Genomic DNA, 16,948 nt, shown 5'->3' with positions numbered 1-16,948 from the left:
TAATGTATAATTTTACGTTTTACATAGGAAATAGCAGTTAAGTTACTGACTAATTTTAAGTAAAAATCGCCTATTTACACAAAAAAGTTTAAGTTAAATCATACTCTCCCTAATCAAAGCACAAATGAAATAAGATTTATTTTGAATTTTTTAATCAATCAGGACCACGACTAAACACACTAGCGGATCACTGGATGCTGATTTGGCAAGAAAATGTGACAACCATTGTTATGTTAACAAATCTTATTGAAGGGACTAAGGTACATGCAGTCAATTGTTGTTTTTTTTTACAACTTTCTCTCATACATTTTATAAAAACTGTTTTGCTTTTCCATTTTACATATTATGTTAAATTGTTAAAAGCAAACAACATGCATATCGCATTTGAAATTTTAACGCAGTAGCTTTTTAGAGGAGTACATTGCCTTTAAAATAAAATGAATATATATATTCATAATTCTGTAGATTCCTTATTTTACGCGAGTCTTCATTCCGCGAATTAACGGTTTTCCATCAAAGCTCTAGAACATAAAATCGCGAATGCTGAAATTTTATCATTGTTTCATAAATTTAATATTTGTCCAAAAATTAGATTTAAAAGCTAGGTTTTAATGTTTGCAAGACGGGCTTCTCTCGGTTTTACGCGGAATAAAATTCCTCGTGTTTAATTAGGACTTTACAGTATAATGAAATATAGGAACACATATTATCAAATAGTCGTTACCAAAAAAGTTCTATCGCTTTAAAAAAAGAAATACTAGGCGTATCAGTAGGAGAAAAAAATCCGCGGAATCTTTGATATAAAATGATAATGATTGATAATTCTAAATATTTTTTTTTATAGAAAAAGTGTGAAAAGTACTGGCCGGACCTCATGACTGAATCTGTGTTCGGAAAAACAAAGGTCCTTCTGCTCAGTGAGAACGCCTATGCATACTATGTTGTTCGGAAGATGAAAGTTACCTCAGTAGAAGTATGAATAATTCCTTGTTTTAATGATTTACATTACAGAATCTTATATTCCTTTCTGCGTTTAATATTGATAGATTGTCAAAATTAAACATAATTAAATTGTAGTGTTGATTTTAATTGGCATTTTAAATAAGTTTGCTTAAAAGAATATTATAAAATATATTAAATGCATATGTTTGCATTTGTCTAATTAAATATGTCTTAATTATAAAATCTTTGTAATTTTGATATAATTGTCTGTAATGAAGTTAACCAACGTAGCTATTCTTTGCTTTCAGACAAAGTCTTCCCGAACAGTGACCCAGTTTCACTACACACAGTGGCCAGACCATGGCGTGCCTGACCCACTTAGTCTGGTCGTGTTTCATAAACATGTCAAGAGATCTATTGGAAAGCAAAATTCTCTCCCAACTCTGGTTCATTGCAGGTAAGAACCGTTTGTAATCGATTTAAATTGGTTGATTGTTTACCCATGTTTGGCATATATGTTTGTACCTATGTAAAATTTATGCACACCGGGACACCTGTCAGAATACGTTTGTTCTCTCATATTGTGTCAGTGGGGTTTTGAATACATCGACTTATTCGGTAAATGTTGAATCTATTCATTGAAATCATACATTCATTTTATTAAAACATTCTAACTATCTGTCTGTCAAAAATTTACGAGTGTTCGATAGTCGTTAAGTTTATAAAACATCTGACGATAAATTTGTTGATTATTTATCCTCCTTTACAACATTAAGACTGAAGTTCAAAGAAAATATGTATATTTGAACAAATATTTTATACAATTGTATTAACTTCCAGGAAATTCAAGTATAGGTTCCTCTTCTAACCTGTATAAAGCTATGTACTTGCTGTTTTAGTGCGGGTATCGGTCGGACCGGAACCTTCATAGGTTTGGATGCGCTACATCAGCAAGGTCTGGAGACTGGACACGTCACAGTGGAGGATTACGTCAGACGTATGAGAGAAGACAGGATGAACATGGTACAGAACGTGGTAAGTTCAATTGGGGGGGGGGGGGGGTAACTCGTAATATAAGACCAAGTGGGGTAGAATGATATATAAAAATGCTTGCATATAGTGCTGATTTTATCTTAAGTCAAAAGAAAAAAATAAATCAGTCATGTGAAGATAAACTTACGTATGCAATTTTTTTTTCTCTATTTTTGATTTTATAACGACATTTCAATATTCAATTATCATGGGCTAATTTTGTCAGATGATTATAATTACAAGTGTTAACATCAAGAGTATATGCATTGAATATTTTTTGATATTGAATCATTTTCAGGAGCAGTACATATTTCTGCACGAAGCTTTGGTTGAATCTTTTAAAGACAAGCATGACGCCATGACAAAGGACACCTTCATCAAGAAGACTCGTGAGCTACAAAACGGTAGTAAATCTCCATCTGATTGGATGAAATCTCAGTTTGAGGTATGAAACAAATTTAAACTTTATTATTTTTTCAAAAAAAATGTGTTAATAATTAATGTACCAACTACAATGTACATTGTTGACGTGATATCCGAATAATTTAAAATCAAATTTGATATTTTGTATGGTTACATGTTTTTGTAAATTATCAATCGAGTCCGTAACCATTCGTCAACATACTTTGATAGAAATATCAGTTTATTGATTTTTTGTATATTAAAAACGTTGCTTTTTAAGGACTTGAAAGCCATTCTAAAGAGTTATTCTTCGAGTGAAAAGAAAGCCGGACTGGAAAACAAGGAGCTCAATATGACGAGAAATGTTCTGCCAGGTTGTCAACTTTGATTACTTTCATGTTTTATATACTGACATTGATGTTTATACATTACATTTGACCATTGCACTCTAAATTGGCATTTTAGCGGACAGATACAGAGTGTTTCTGACGTCACGCGTAGAAGGCAGGGGAGATTACTACAATGGGGTATTTCTATCTGTACGTAGATAAGCTGATTCTTTCTCACGTTCGGTTATCTGCCGTAAAAGTGTTCCTGTTGTCACACCTCAGTCATCTTTTGTATTAATTTTATTTTAGAGCGCTGGTATTTTCTGTTTGATTCATGCTTCTTCTTTCATTTCTCTGATATTTACACTATTTTTGTTTCCGATCGATAAAAAGTATTTGAATCACCTTCCGCGCTTTCACATTTTGTTTTGGCAATTTTAATTTTTCGGATAAAGGAGGTAATTTATTAAACTTGTATAAGCTATTCTTTTAATTACAATGAAATGTAAATAAATTTACATGAAATATACAAGTCATGTAAAATGCACAAAGGATATAAATGACACCTACATGTATGTTGAGTTTTTCACCGGATCTATTTGTTTTATAGACATTTACAGATAAAGATATGCTAATTGCTGGGCAGTACCCACTTTCTGGAAATTCCGTTGATTTGTTTCGTCTTTTATATGACAATGACTCCAATATCGTTGTTGTGACAAATAAGCTATCTGACATACCTTCAGTAAGTACTTAAACAGTATACAGTGCAAATGCTAAGAAATATGTAGAAATACAAAGAACCCACGAAGAAAAATCATATTACCTATAAAAAATCTTCTCTGTATATCTACAATTTTATTTATTTGCAGTGCAATGAATGGTTTTCAGACGAAAAAGTCTCACTTCCTCCTTTTGAAATAACGAAAACGGACACGTGTGTTAGTTCAAAGGGTGTTCGAAAACATATTCTTAAAGTTTTTAACACGGAGGTAATTAGACATTCAAAATTCATTTTACTTGGGCTTTTTCTTTTATATATTATAGTTGTTACATAATTAAATTAACTTGCTTCCATTTATTTACCAAATCCACAAGATTAGATAAGAGATTAATTAGAAAATTAAAGATTTTTTAGACGTAAATGTACTAATATATTTATTTGCATGAATGTTCGATAAAAAAAATATTGGCTGAAATTGATTTCAGACAAACTCCGATACTTTTCAGCTTTGCAACTTATTTTTCGGGTTTTCACAATGGTAAGCTGACCTTGAATCTTTAAGATAACATGCTGATGATGTTTTAATGTGCGTTTTACGTTTTAGTCCGCTACCGATGATGATATCCAAGTTTATGAAATAATGTCATGGAGCATGGCTGATCCTCTACCAAAGACTGCTGACGTGATAGCAGATGTTGTTTGTAGTATAAACAGTTATTTTGCTACACAGTCAGAGAAAAAACCAGTTACTATTTTGTCAAAGTTAGTATTCTAGAGTATTTGATTGGTATGAAATAAATATTTATCTTAGGGCGTCAATGTTACACTAGATAGTTATAAAGTATATGGATGAACAAAACTAAGAAGGGGTAGGAGATGGGAGAAAACAGAAGAAAAGAATAATTTTTATAATCCTTATATTATTACACTTGTCGTGTGACTGTGTAATTATCTATAGTTTAGAAGGCATTGTATCCTTGATAAACGTATACAACGAAAATGAATTAAACAGTTGACAACTTATAGTTCTTCACCAATAAAGATGATTTTCTCGTGTACAATGTAATGATTCATCTATAATATAACCCAAGTAGAAGAGTTAAGACATGTAGTTAAATAAAAAGACAAGAAATGAAATTCTTCCTGAGACATTAAATTAATACTTAGTGTGGAGTAGTAATGATTATAACTTGGGCTGTATGTAGGGACGGTGCCTCAGGGTGTGGACTACTTTGTGCCGCTCTTAACGCCACACAACAGCTGTGTCAGGACGCGGAGGTGGACATGTTTACCATTGTCAGGCAGCTGCAGGTCAGACGACCGGAAATGATCGCTACACTGGTAAGAGATTCAAGAACTACACAATCAACATAGTTCTTTGCTTGACTATTAAAACCAATTGAAACTCACCATAAGGGATTCAAAGTTACACTCTATTTTATCTTGCATGCTGAGCTCAAATCGCTGTACATTTAAAACAGTAACTCTTAAATTTTTAAGAAAGTAAAATGAAATGACAGAAGGGATTATTTGTAAAGTATATTATACCACAATACAAACTTAATAGGAGAACACATTTCTGAAGATGGAATTAAAATAATTATTTTCGAAAAAAACAAACTTCATTTTAAAAAATTATGAACTGAGAATATTTATTATGTGATAGAACTTATAGAATTATTTTTATTTATATAACGAAGTGATTTCAAAACACCAAAGGTGAATAGGGAATCGAATCTAACCATAGGTGATACAAATTTATAGTGTTTAATTTCATCATGCTGAACTCAAAGCGCAGTTCATTCCATGCAATCATAAACTTCTATGAGATAATACTATCAGTCATTATATCATTTCTCTACTTACAGGAAGAGTTCCGATTCTGTTTTACATCTACTTTGATGGCACTTGACGCACAAGAGACCTCAACAAATGATATCTACAGTAATGAAGACAATGTCTACGCAAATACTTAGTGAGATGGTTCATATAGATACTTATTTCATTAGAAATAACTGCCAATATACTCGCAAGAACAATATCGTCCTCCTTGTTAGAGATTTATGTAATGTTCCTTTTGTTTTTTCGAACGTTTTTCATATTGCTTCATATTTTTCCTTTATACTTTTATTATCAAGTAAAAAGTTGGTGCTATTTATATATGTAAATTGTAGATTTTGTTTGTTGTAACATAGATCTTTTTTTCATTTATCTAAAATAAATTTATGTTAAAAAATATCACTTGGGTTGGATATGACAAATAACGAATTAATCAATGAATGTAAAAAGAGCGAGCAGTTTAGGCTTTGTATTTGTTAAAAGTGTTGAATTTGAAGTGGCTATCTAGTCGGATGTATGCGTCCATGTCCACATTTTTAGATCAGGAATATTATCAAAGAACGTTTAAAGTTGCAATATAAAAGTCTAACGAGAATCATTGAATAAATCAAGTATAAGTTCGTGAAAATCTAAATAAACATTTATTCGAGAAAAGTTAGTTTCCTATTTGTTCAGAAAAAAGGGCAAATTTACGATACAAGGACCTTGTCAGCAAATACAATCATCTGCTAAGTCGAATGCTGCCTGACGTTTTCCATATCTACTGTTAACCATTATTATTCAGGAGATTTAACGTTTTCTCGATTTCGACAAAGAGCACACGGCGGGTGTGACCAGTAACCAGAGGATGATTACTCTTCCTTGGCATCTTATCCTAACTCTCATTTCTGTAAAGGTCTGTGAGCGTTTGCTCTGTACCAATTTTGTATTTTACCTTTCTTCTTCCTCTTCCGTTAAGGGAATGACCTTATTGACTGAGTGATGATGATCCCTTTGGACTTCTGAATGTTAAAACTGTTCGTTATCACCACATTTCTTTTATTCTGTCGTTCAGCCAAAAATTAAAATGTACCAAGGGCTGCAGGTTAATACATTTTGCACATACGGGGTACACTTTTACTTAGGCGTAGTGTTTTTTAATATATCATAATTCTTTATCCAGAGAGAAAAGGTAGTTAACAAGAATGAAATTGAATATGAATGCAATTTTTCTGATGCGTGCAATTTATCAATACTAACCCTGTTGTATGTGGCAAGATTATTCATATGCACAAAACTTACATCATTCCAGGTATAGTTCCATATACTACCTGTAATATGGTTTTATTCACATACATTCGTGCATCGATATTTGTGTGATATAACTATAAGAAATTTATAATGTGGCCTCTTCATCCTATACGACTCTTACATGTACATGTAGTTAGTTATCGGCACAAAATTGATTTGTTTTCCAAAACTCAATCATTGGTGAAGGAACACAAGGTTTAAAAGTATTTATTCAATCAACGACAAAATCAGTTAACCCTCCACCCGCAGAAAGATGATCGGCCTAGTGGGTCACTGTGGATGTCGCCATAGTTGAAGGCCGCGTGGGTCCTGACGAACACGTCCTGTCCTCTCTCTAGCTGAGCCATCGCCGTGCCACTGACGTTCTCGTTGTCACCGTTCCTCACAGACAGGTACACCCCGTCATACTCCTGGTCCCCGACCATCAGCTGGGCGGAATGTGAAGCATTACCAAACAGACGGATCGACCAGGAGAAGGCATAGATTCCGGCCTCTGGAGCCACGAAGATCCCGGATGTGTGATGGTAGCCATTGCCGACATTGAGTTCCACATTGTCGAAGATGATAGTTTGGTGTCCGTTTGGATTTGTTTGTGCTCTGCTGAGGTAGGCTTGGAAGGCAACTGGCACTGCCAATGTTCCGACTAATAGCCGTTCTAGTTATAAAACATTACAAATTATGAATACATTTTAAAAAGCACACCAACAATTGCACATGTTACTTTACTTAATATTATTATAAAGTTTACGAACACTAAATTTCATATCGTTTGATCTGTGTTAAGGTAAAGATTAAGGGTTAACAAAACTGGTTAGTTGTTCTTACTTTTCTGGTCAGTGTTGTCATTGATATACGTTTCTGTTCTATTATCATTTTTGTTATCGTTCAGTATCTTGTAAACGCTATCAAGCTGGTGTCTTTGCTTCTCTACTGTTTCCTGCAACTCTAGGATATTGCTAGCCATATGACTCATTTGTTTTGTTTGCCTTTCCACCATTTCCAACAATTCACGATTTCTGGATTCAAGGATTTCAAATCGCCGGTTTTGAGATACCAGTAGGTTGAATATTAGCTGTTGGTGTTCATTGTCAGAGCCTTTGCTTTTGTCGGCCCCGTACACAAAATATCCATGGAAATCGCTTAAAAGAAATGCACAGAAAACAACTGCGAATGGGTGAACCATGTTTTCCATTGAGACCAAAAGTACAAAATTTTGTACCTCAATCCCTTATCATGTACATGTAATCACAAGGAATAGACTGAAATGTGATAGCAGTTAAGATTGAGTACATACGAGGTGAATTATGAGATAAACAAACGTCCAATAGTAAACAGGGCAAGGGATGAATAACATGTTTAATACCTACACTTGTAAAATGAATATGAAGTAGATAAATCCTGTTTTTCGAAGTTGTTTGTTTTGCTTCTGTTTTGGTTACTTAACATGTTTTGTTTATTTGCTTGTTTTCATTTGACCCTCTCATATGTCGTTCATGAACTTACTGATAAAGTTGTCTCAGAAATATTGTTAAAGTTGTTGTGCAATGATTCATTCACATTTAATGAGTATTTCTCTCTTTATTTCTAAAAAAATAACCAATTGGCATTTATATTTTTATAAACAAACTTAGATTCGATATTATATATATATTGAAACTGAATAAGTGCATTCCATAAAGTACTTCACAAATTCATTGATTGATAAAACGCTACTTAAAAACTCAGGATTAATAAAATTTTAAAATAAAACATCAAAACAATACTTAAAAAAATTAATAGTTCCGTCATTAGGATCAATGTGTGATCGATCTATTAATGTAAAGCAGGCTTAACGATAATTTGTGCAGAAAATTGTCATAATCAGATAACACAACAATCAAACTTCAGAGATATAAATCTGATTATGCCCAGAACAAAAAAGAATAGTTTTTAAAAATATTCGTTTCGTTTTTTAATATTTTACTTATGTTGATTTTTTCTGTATATAACAGATAAAATTCCAAAGATTATAATAAAATCGTATTCTGGCACGATTTTGCTTAAAAAAGAAAACTCTTAATGCAATGTTATTCACATCATTTTATAGAAACTTGCTTCTACATTCAAAATGTCAAAAGGACATTCGTGCAATTGTGAACATTTTGTCTCTATTCAACATATTATTAAGTTCCAACAATGTCTAATTTTAGTTTTGTTTATTTAATTTTCTTCGTTCGAAAGAAAATTACTGGTAATCCATACACCTGTAGTAAAATCACAAGCGAAGAAGAAAACCAATAGTATGGATTGTACATAAAAATGAAAGGACTATATATGATATATGATAAGGGCCTATCTTTGTTTTCTTAGTACAGATATGTATGTGATGTGTTTGCATAATATTCATTTTGGTTCAAGTGCCCACAATTTAGAAATATGACATTGTAAAGACAACCTTTACCCGCCATTTTGGCATTTTTAGCGTAAAACAGCTTGTTTTCAACAGTTTTTCCTTCCAAAAAACATAGAGCGCAATTTTGAACAAATAAAATATTTAAATCAGAGATGTATCTAGCCAAGACTTATAAGTGACAAAAATATTTTTCTTGTTCAAGCATGCGCTCTATATTTCCCATTCATAAATAGATAAGAAACATGTCAGTTTTTGACTGATTTTGATTGAATTATAGAAATGGCGTCACTTCTGAGCATTGTCATTTCAAAATAAGGATTCAAGTCTTTGCAAATAACGATTTGAAACAACAAAGAAACAGTTTACTTTTTTAAACATTTGATAAGTATGCATAACATTGTATCATTCATGAAAAACAACAGTAGATTAACAACATCCACTTTCAGAATCTATCGTTTTTAATTTTATTCGGTTATAACTAAGCAATTAAATACATCAACTGACAGATTTTTTTTCGGAAAAGATTTTTCAGCAGATGCCACCTTGCTGAAATTTAATTTTCATGATAAAACTGTTGTTCTTTTCTCCCAATTTAGCAACCTATTGAAAGTAGCTTGCATTTCCTACACAATATTTTATCAAAGATTCAAGCAAAGTAACTTTTGCAGTACTACTTGGAAAAAAAGCTCATCTAAGGATTCCAGCGTAATATTAAGGATGCTGGGCGCTCAACAATTTTTCCATCAGATCTAACTTTTACATGTGACAGTAATGACCATAAGCTAATACTCAGTGATGAAAAACTCCCAAAGAAAGATTCTTTAATCATATTCTATATCTTTATACCGGAGAAAAAAAAATGCCATCACGAGCGAGACCATTTAAAGACTATGTAAATTGTAGTAAAATCATTACAACAATGTATAATTGGGTTGCAATATACCATGATGTGGATAGATTTTGGTAACGGTTCCGTTAAGATGTTTTATTTTATTTCCTTGTCAGTTTATACAACAGTATCTTATACTGAGTGGCAACCAGTAATCTGTCGTCAAGAATCGAGATGCTTCTTGGTGATTTTTGCCATACACCGATCTTAAGTTTTGACATATACTTTCCAGTTTGGTCAAAAATAGATATCGTTCCTTTCTCGAAATCTGAGATAAAGAGACCAATGTTATCGTCGAGTGTGATAGAGCCGGGATAATGATTTATCTCCAAAATGATTATTCCTGAATTACTTATGAAAAAAACACAATCATTACCCTTATCAGACACAACGTATGTCCCGTTAGAGAGTTGAATCGCAAATCTCGGTGCGCCAAGAGTTGTAGGGTTCGAGTCCTTGTTCTTGATAGAGACTTGTGACACGGTGTCCTCTTTAAGGCAGAATATATTCTTTTTAGTCATCCACATCAAGGAAGAACCTTCTGAAGCCGTGATTAAGCATTGTACACCAACATCAGTTTTAATTTCTGTGAAAGGTAATCTAAAAATCTTCATACGTAGGTCTGCCAATCGACAAGCTATAGCTAGTGTACTAATAGAAATTGTTACAGCACCTGGCATGTAAATGGACTTAATGGATTTACCGTTCAACTCAAATAGCTTGATCTTTTCGTTTCCTCTGTCAACAACTGCAATGTTTTCTCTGTCAATCCAAGCAACGCAGGACAATTCAGGCTTGACTGTATCACTGCTCTCCCTTATAGTGATGGATTCAATCAGATTTATTTCATACTTTGTAACACTCTTTGGTTTACAACCACTGGCAGTTGATGATAACTTTTTCAAACTATCTTCTATCGAATCAAATTGAGTCCCTTGGTTTGACCTAGTTATTGATGTTTGAGTGCTAATTTCTTTCGTAGTTGGCTCTTTACATGAATAAGCTCGATCGACAATTGTAATTAAAGGTTCCTTCCAAACAATTTGTAAGTCGGGAATATTTACTACAGGGCTTTGGTTATATTTTGGATCGTTCTTTATTTCTAGCTCATCCATTCTTCTTAAAATTTCATTCGATAAAGATGATAACTCAGAATCGCTCCCATTTGCTAGAACGTTTTCCGAAATTGCAACACAGTCTTCCACCTCTTTGCAAAATTCTGAACATTGCATATGTGAGTTTACCAATTGGTCCCTTGCGGGTTTTAGAAAGTTGCTGACTTCATTTTCCTTTTCTGCTTGTGTTTTATAGATCTTCTGAACAACATCTGTGCAAATTTCCTCTATTTGTTTTTTAATGATTTCTTCTTTTCCTGATAATGCAGTAATACGTTTAGATAAAATTGATTTGTTATGATTTAAAGTCTCAATGTGCTTTTTAAAAGATAACAGTCTTTCCTTAATCAGTCTCTCTCTTTGTTTCCTTTCATCAGTCATTAACTTTACCTCGTGGCCTGTGTGTTCAATAACGATGCAGTCTCTACACATGGTTAACGCACATGGCACACAGTAGTATTTCAGTTTTTCACCTCGATGTTGTGTGCAGTGGGTTTTTTGAATAAGCTGTAGCTCCTTGTCGTATTTTCCCTCTAGGACTTCAACTAAAGGAACAACTTTGTGATCAACTGTTCGGCTGGTGAACGTGTGCCTTTCCTTTGCACAAATCTCACATAGGTATTCTAAGCACGTTAGACACTGGGACACAGCTGTTTCGTTTTTATCATGAAGTTTACAAAACGAACAGAACGTTTGAGGTGACGTCGATGAAACGTTCAGTAAATCGATCAAGCTTTGCAAACAAAAATTTGGCTTTATCTCATTTCGGCTCGTCCAAAACGTTCTTCTGCATATAGGGCAGTTGCTAGAATCCTTGGAACTGCTCTTTTTTATAAAGTTGTGAAGACATTCTTTGCAGAAGGTGTGTAAGCAAGGAAGAGTCTGTGGTTCTTTATAGACTTCTAAACAAATTGTACACGTCAAGAAGTTGTCTTGTATAGTGCTTGATAGGGATTCCATACTAATCTGAATTTAAAAAAAAACGATGTCTACAATTATATAAGCTACTCATTTCATAAAGCGTGTGTTTAACGCGTTTTTTATTCATTAGTTGGACGTTTGAATGAGAGAGCAAAACTATGTTATATGTTCAACTTGTAATTTATTTTATCGCTAACATGATTTGCTTATGTAATATAAATAAATAAACGAACTGAAGCTCCTGTGATAAAAATGGTAACTGATTCCAACTGAACTTTATAACCTATTTTAAAAAGATATTTTTACAGTGTAAAAAATAATGTTTCACAGATTATCATTTCATATGAGGGTTATGTCACATAACAGAAATTTTAAATATCCAAAAATAATACATCGTGCATGTTTGGGGCAGAAATATGACACCATTACATTCTCAATCAGAATTGAGAGACATTGCTTGATTATTTTAAATTTTCAATTGTTTTTAGGATTAGGAGGCGTAAGAACTTATATATACATCTATCTTTTTTTCTATTTTGTCAGAAAGTAACAAAAGCGGATAGCTAAAATGCTTGACAACAAACAAGTGTGACATGCTATAATGACTATAAATCCGTCGTGATGAAGGGAATATCTCTTGCTAATCTTCCACTTTTCCATAAACATTGACATAAACGATAAAGAAAAGATTTTCAAAGAGAAATAAAGTCGTCGTAAACATTGGGTTTTCGAGAAGTGCCAGTTTCCATTATTACCCCAGCCGGTGTACAAATAATATTTTGTGTATCTTTAATGACTATTTGATGAGTTACATTTATAGCATTGTGGTCGTTAGAGAGTTAGCATATTCACTGATATTATTTATATAGGTTGAATCTGCTGCATTGTATATAGAAACGCCATTACAGAAATGAATTGATAGTCTATTTATAGCCGCCCTGCCATAACAGTTTAAAACTTTGATAAGCATTAGAGACTTTATAAACCTTAAATTAAAAATACGATTTATATCAGTGGTTTTGAACATAATACATTTATTTTTTACCTACCTGGATAATTGAAGACAAGTCCGTCAAATGTGCAGGAAATTAACAATCAATATTAACACAGGTCCCAGCCATCTACCAAGTTTTAACGGTAAACGGTTATCAAGGTATTGATCGCTATTACGAATTAAAGCGACTTATTTTTGGATAGCGAGACAGCTGCACGCTTGTGAATTGCACAGTGGTTTATTATGACCCCAGATAAATACAATCCACGTGGTTCCTTTGACCTTAAAAAAAGGCGGCATTTAATTCTGTAAATCATTTGTTATAGTTGCAATACCAGGGTGTTGTTTTAATTACCTAAAATATTTTTATTTATTGCTTATTATAATACTTTTCCGTGACATGTCTTTATAATGTTTGCATATATCGATCTTTGTTTTGAATTAATTTTATTCTACGTTTTAAAAGAGTCAAGTTTTTTCAAGTGTCCTTTTCAAATAGATATCAGAAAAATGAGGTTAGCTTTTTGTTGCCTGTCGTCAATCATTCCGTCTGGTGGCTTTGTGTATTTTCGTCTTGTTCTTTTTTTCTTGTTACTAAATAAGTGTTAAACACATGTCATCCTTGGATTGTGAACTTTCAACTAAGGTTCTGGTTAGAGTAAATTTGTAGGATGGATGGAGATATGATAGAAAAGAAGAAAGAACCAAGAGTACACAATGTTGATCTCGTATAGTTCTGGTGACCTCAAGGGCTAATCTAGAACATATCCAACAACTCTCGTTAATACACATTTCCATTGAAAATACTTTCAATATAGTTTTCGAAGAATTCAGAAAGGAAGAATAACTGGTGTTAGATGATAACAAATTTATTTACACTTTTCATTTATGCAAAATAAACATCGTCGGACGTTGTTCTTGTTAGGTATCGCTGCGTCTGTAAAGGAAAGTAAAATGAGAGAAATAGATCAAACTTATGAACAACATTTTATGAAAGTATATATTTTTAACGTTTTGGTGCCCTAGCGTTTTCTTACATTTAATTCCCTGAACATTTTCCATGTATGAATTACAAAAAACCTTTGTTTAAAAAATTATCATTAACAATATATTGAAAGCGCATGTAATATTTGAAAGACTGAAATCACGTTTAGGATATGGAGTAAGATATACGTACCTTTATTTAGCGTTCCTTTATTGTCTATTTTCCACTACAAAATGAATGGTATATGCGATTAAAGAAATCAATTATTCCTGAAACTCAAATTGCACTATATTAAGATATCATTGTTGACAATCATTTAAACAGATCGTATATGCTAGGATTTCAATTGAAGTTTATTGACTCACAATTTTTTTTCTTTCACAGATATCTAGGGCGTTCCTTTAAATAATGATTAGTAGCAATATTCTCTCTCTCTCTCTCTCTCTCTCTCCTTCTCTCTATCTCGCTCTCTCGCTCTCTCTCTCTCTCTCTCTCTCTCTCTCTCTCTCTGACACTTACTATAGAGACATATTGAGTCCGTGCCCCACCCAGTTCATCCGCTCAGCCAGCGCGTTCATCATCTCAAGCTCCCCAAGGATGTTCCGTGTAACCCTACTACACCACAAAAATGTTATTTTCTGATTTCATTATAAATTGTAAATCAATCAAACAGGACACATCGGAATATCTTAAAGTCATGCATATTTTTTTCAGAGGAGGGGGTATTTTGTTTATTAAAAAAACTAGAAATGAAAATTACAGTGTTACATATATTATCCCTTTTCCCATAATATTTTTATTTTTGTACCTTAAATAAATCGCGATCGTATCGATGTCTTTTAAAGAATTTTGCTCCATTTGTAGGACATTAGGACTACCTAAATATTTTCTTATCAGAACCTCGTAATCTGTCCTTATCAGTATTTTGATTTTAAGATCCCCTCATTATCAGGACTTTGCTTGTTACTTTAACTCATGATCAGAAAGGACTATATATGATAAGGGCCTAAAATGGCCCCCTAAAATGAACATCATTATTTTACTATCATTCTTTGTTTTCTTAGTACAGATATGTATGTGATGTGTTTACATAATATTCATTTTGGTTCAAGTGCCCACAATTTAGAACAATGACATTGTAAAGACAACCTTTTCCCGCCATTTTTGCATTTTTAGCGTAAAACAGCTTGTTTTCAACCATTTTTCCTTCCGAAAACATAGAGCGCATTCTTGAACAAATAAAATATTTTAATCAGAGATGTATCTAGCCAAGACTAATAAGTGACAAAAAAATGTTCCTTGTTCAAGCATGCGCTCTATATTTCCCATTCGTAAATAGATAAGAAAAATGTCAATTTTTGGCTGATTTTGATTGAATTATAGAAATGGCGTCACTTCTGACGTCAGATACTGCCAGTGAGTGCAAATAGATCAAATAAATAGATGAAAAATATATGTTATATCAACTCTTCTAAAAAATTAGTTAACATTTCATTGTACCCGAAACACTTAAAAAATGGCGAATTAAGGGGGCCAAATTTAACTCTTATCATATATAGTTCTTTGATTGTTACCGTCACTCATTATAAGTACTTTGATTTCCTACCCTTATTATAAGTACCTTTGCTCATTATCAGTACTTTGATTATAACATTAACATATTCATATCAATACTTTATGTGAAACCTTCGCTCAGAATCAGTACTTTGATTATAACTTTCGATCATTATCAGTACTTTGATTATATAACCCTTGCTCACTAATCATTGTCAGTACTTTGATTGTTACCTGCGCTGCCTTGTCGCCCCGGCCTTGGTGTTTAGCGGTTCCTGTACGGTCAAGGAGATGCACACACACAGAGACAAAATCACGGCGATGTAAGGGGACATGGCTGCTTGTTTTCTGGGAACCTAGCTAACAAAAAGACATCAATCTCAAATACATGAAGATCTAATCAAACTTATCTTGCAATGATATCCATGTATCATTTCTATGATTTGTTCTTAGATCTGGCAGTGATAAAAAAAAAACAATCTTAGTTTTTCATTGTACATGCGTATTCTTTTTGTGTTGTTTCTTTTCTTTTTAATTTTGTTGGAGGGGGTATATATTAGTCAGTTTGTAATAACAAAAAAACTTAAATTAATTTTGAATTGATAAACTTAACTACATCATGTACAGCACACGTAAAATACACGTCAATTTTTTCTTGCGAGGGGAAGAAGTTTGCAAACTATAAGAAGATATAGAAAATAAAAAAAATGAGTTTCTTGTTTAAATACATATATTGTTATTTTCCTAACATAGAAAAATTAAATAAAAACTACGCAGGGTGATTTTATATTCAAATTTTTTGCGGCAAATTTACTTCATAAGTTTTTAATCATCAAGCCAGCTTTCATCAAGACAAGGATGAGTGCATGTTATACGCACAAAGGAAATTTAAACACAGACTGCATACAAGTTACATTAAACAAGAACTGAAGGAATCGGTGCGTACCTTACCTTTCTCTGTTCCTCCGGATCTCGTGAAATCTCGTCAAGCGAAGATATCGAAGCAGGAACATGCTATATATGCGACGTATCCTCGTCCTCTCCCTGAGTGTCCACCCCGGGGGGTCAACCCTAGACAGCCTCCGATCTCAATCTATTGTTATTATTATCTTCCTATATTGACTTATATTGTCATATCTCTATAAAAACGGGAGGGGGTGTCAAAATGCTCATCTCCTCCATCGGTTTATTATAGCGAGCCTGTCTGTATATTGGTTGTATACTGTCAATGTCACTGTTTTCCGGACAATCATGTAGCTCATATTGCATTTTCGTTTTTTGGAATTATTTTTATACAATGCAATTGTCAAGTGTCTTTATTACCGCCGACAAAACACCCCCGCAGTACTTGCCTGCACTCAAGTAGTTTATTTATTTATTTATTTATTTATTTATTTATTTATTTATTTATTTATTTATTCATATATTTATTTGTCCAGTTGTCTATTTTTTATTTATTCATTTTTATTTATTTATTTATCCTTTATTTATTTATTTATTTATTTATTCATTCAACGGGTTTTTGGTTGTGTATTGATTC

At 32.9% G+C, this 16,948-nt stretch overlaps 3 protein-coding genes and 1 long non-coding RNA gene across 11 annotated transcripts in view; 1 reads left to right on the top strand and 3 right to left on the bottom strand.

The window, feature by feature from the left end:
- Positions 1–5,667, top strand: part of LOC105337718 (receptor-type tyrosine-protein phosphatase epsilon) — a 30,435-nt gene extending 24,768 nt beyond the window's left edge. For all 5 annotated transcript variants that reach the window (XM_066073019.1, XM_066073021.1, XM_066073020.1 and 2 more), the window contains 12 exons: positions 163–260; positions 845–973; positions 1,251–1,399; positions 1,842–1,977; positions 2,273–2,419; positions 2,657–2,750; positions 2,842–2,915; positions 3,316–3,450; positions 3,578–3,697; positions 4,034–4,191; positions 4,635–4,770; positions 5,298–5,667. In XM_066073019.1, coding sequence (XP_065929091.1) covers positions 163–260; positions 845–973; positions 1,251–1,399; positions 1,842–1,977; positions 2,273–2,419; positions 2,657–2,750; positions 2,842–2,915; positions 3,316–3,450; positions 3,578–3,697; positions 4,034–4,191; positions 4,635–4,770; positions 5,298–5,405 — 1,484 coding nt within the window. In that variant the 3' untranslated portion in view covers positions 5,406–5,667. The remainder of the gene's footprint in view (positions 1–162; positions 261–844; positions 974–1,250; positions 1,400–1,841; positions 1,978–2,272; positions 2,420–2,656; positions 2,751–2,841; positions 2,916–3,315; positions 3,451–3,577; positions 3,698–4,033; positions 4,192–4,634; positions 4,771–5,297) is intronic.
- A 1,083-nt stretch (positions 5,668–6,750) lies between these two features.
- Positions 6,751–8,001, bottom strand: LOC105337719 (heavy metal-binding protein HIP-like). The gene is made up of 2 exons (XM_011442584.4): positions 7,384–8,001; positions 6,751–7,213 (listed from the first exon to the last, which is right to left on the bottom strand). The coding sequence occupies exons 1-2, from the start codon at positions 7,748–7,750 to the stop codon at positions 6,786–6,788; spliced, it is 795 nt and encodes a 264-aa protein (XP_011440886.4). The 5' UTR covers positions 7,751–8,001; the 3' UTR covers positions 6,751–6,785.
- A 1,244-nt stretch (positions 8,002–9,245) lies between these two features.
- On the bottom strand, positions 9,246–13,083 carry LOC105337720 (E3 ubiquitin-protein ligase TRIM56-like). The gene is made up of 2 exons (XM_034454847.2): positions 12,925–13,083; positions 9,246–11,920 (listed from the first exon to the last, which is right to left on the bottom strand). Exon 2 carries the CDS (start codon positions 11,912–11,914, stop codon positions 9,941–9,943), a length of 1,974 nt encoding a protein of 657 aa, XP_034310738.2. The 5' UTR covers positions 11,915–11,920; positions 12,925–13,083; the 3' UTR covers positions 9,246–9,940.
- Positions 13,084–13,722: 639 nt separating this feature from the next.
- On the bottom strand, positions 13,723–16,510 carry LOC105337721 (uncharacterized). 4 transcript variants are annotated; one of them, XR_901687.4, is made up of 5 exons: positions 16,360–16,510; positions 15,643–15,768; positions 14,374–14,469; positions 14,047–14,080; positions 13,723–13,806 (listed from the first exon to the last, which is right to left on the bottom strand). It is a non-coding gene; the product is annotated as an uncharacterized lncRNA (long non-coding RNA). The 4 variants fall into 4 exon arrangements; XR_010709989.1 differs by having other exon boundaries at positions 14,374–14,466; XR_010709990.1 differs by having other exon boundaries at positions 15,643–15,764; positions 16,355–16,481.
- Between the last annotated feature and the right edge of the window lie 438 nt (positions 16,511–16,948).

The sequence above is a fragment of the Magallana gigas genome, chromosome 10 (assembly GCF_963853765.1).
Source record: "Magallana gigas chromosome 10, xbMagGiga1.1, whole genome shotgun sequence".
NCBI lineage: Eukaryota > Metazoa > Mollusca > Bivalvia > Ostreida > Ostreidae > Magallana > Magallana gigas.
The sequence above is the reverse complement of the archived record's forward strand: the minus strand, read 5'-3'. Positions and strand labels throughout refer to the sequence as shown.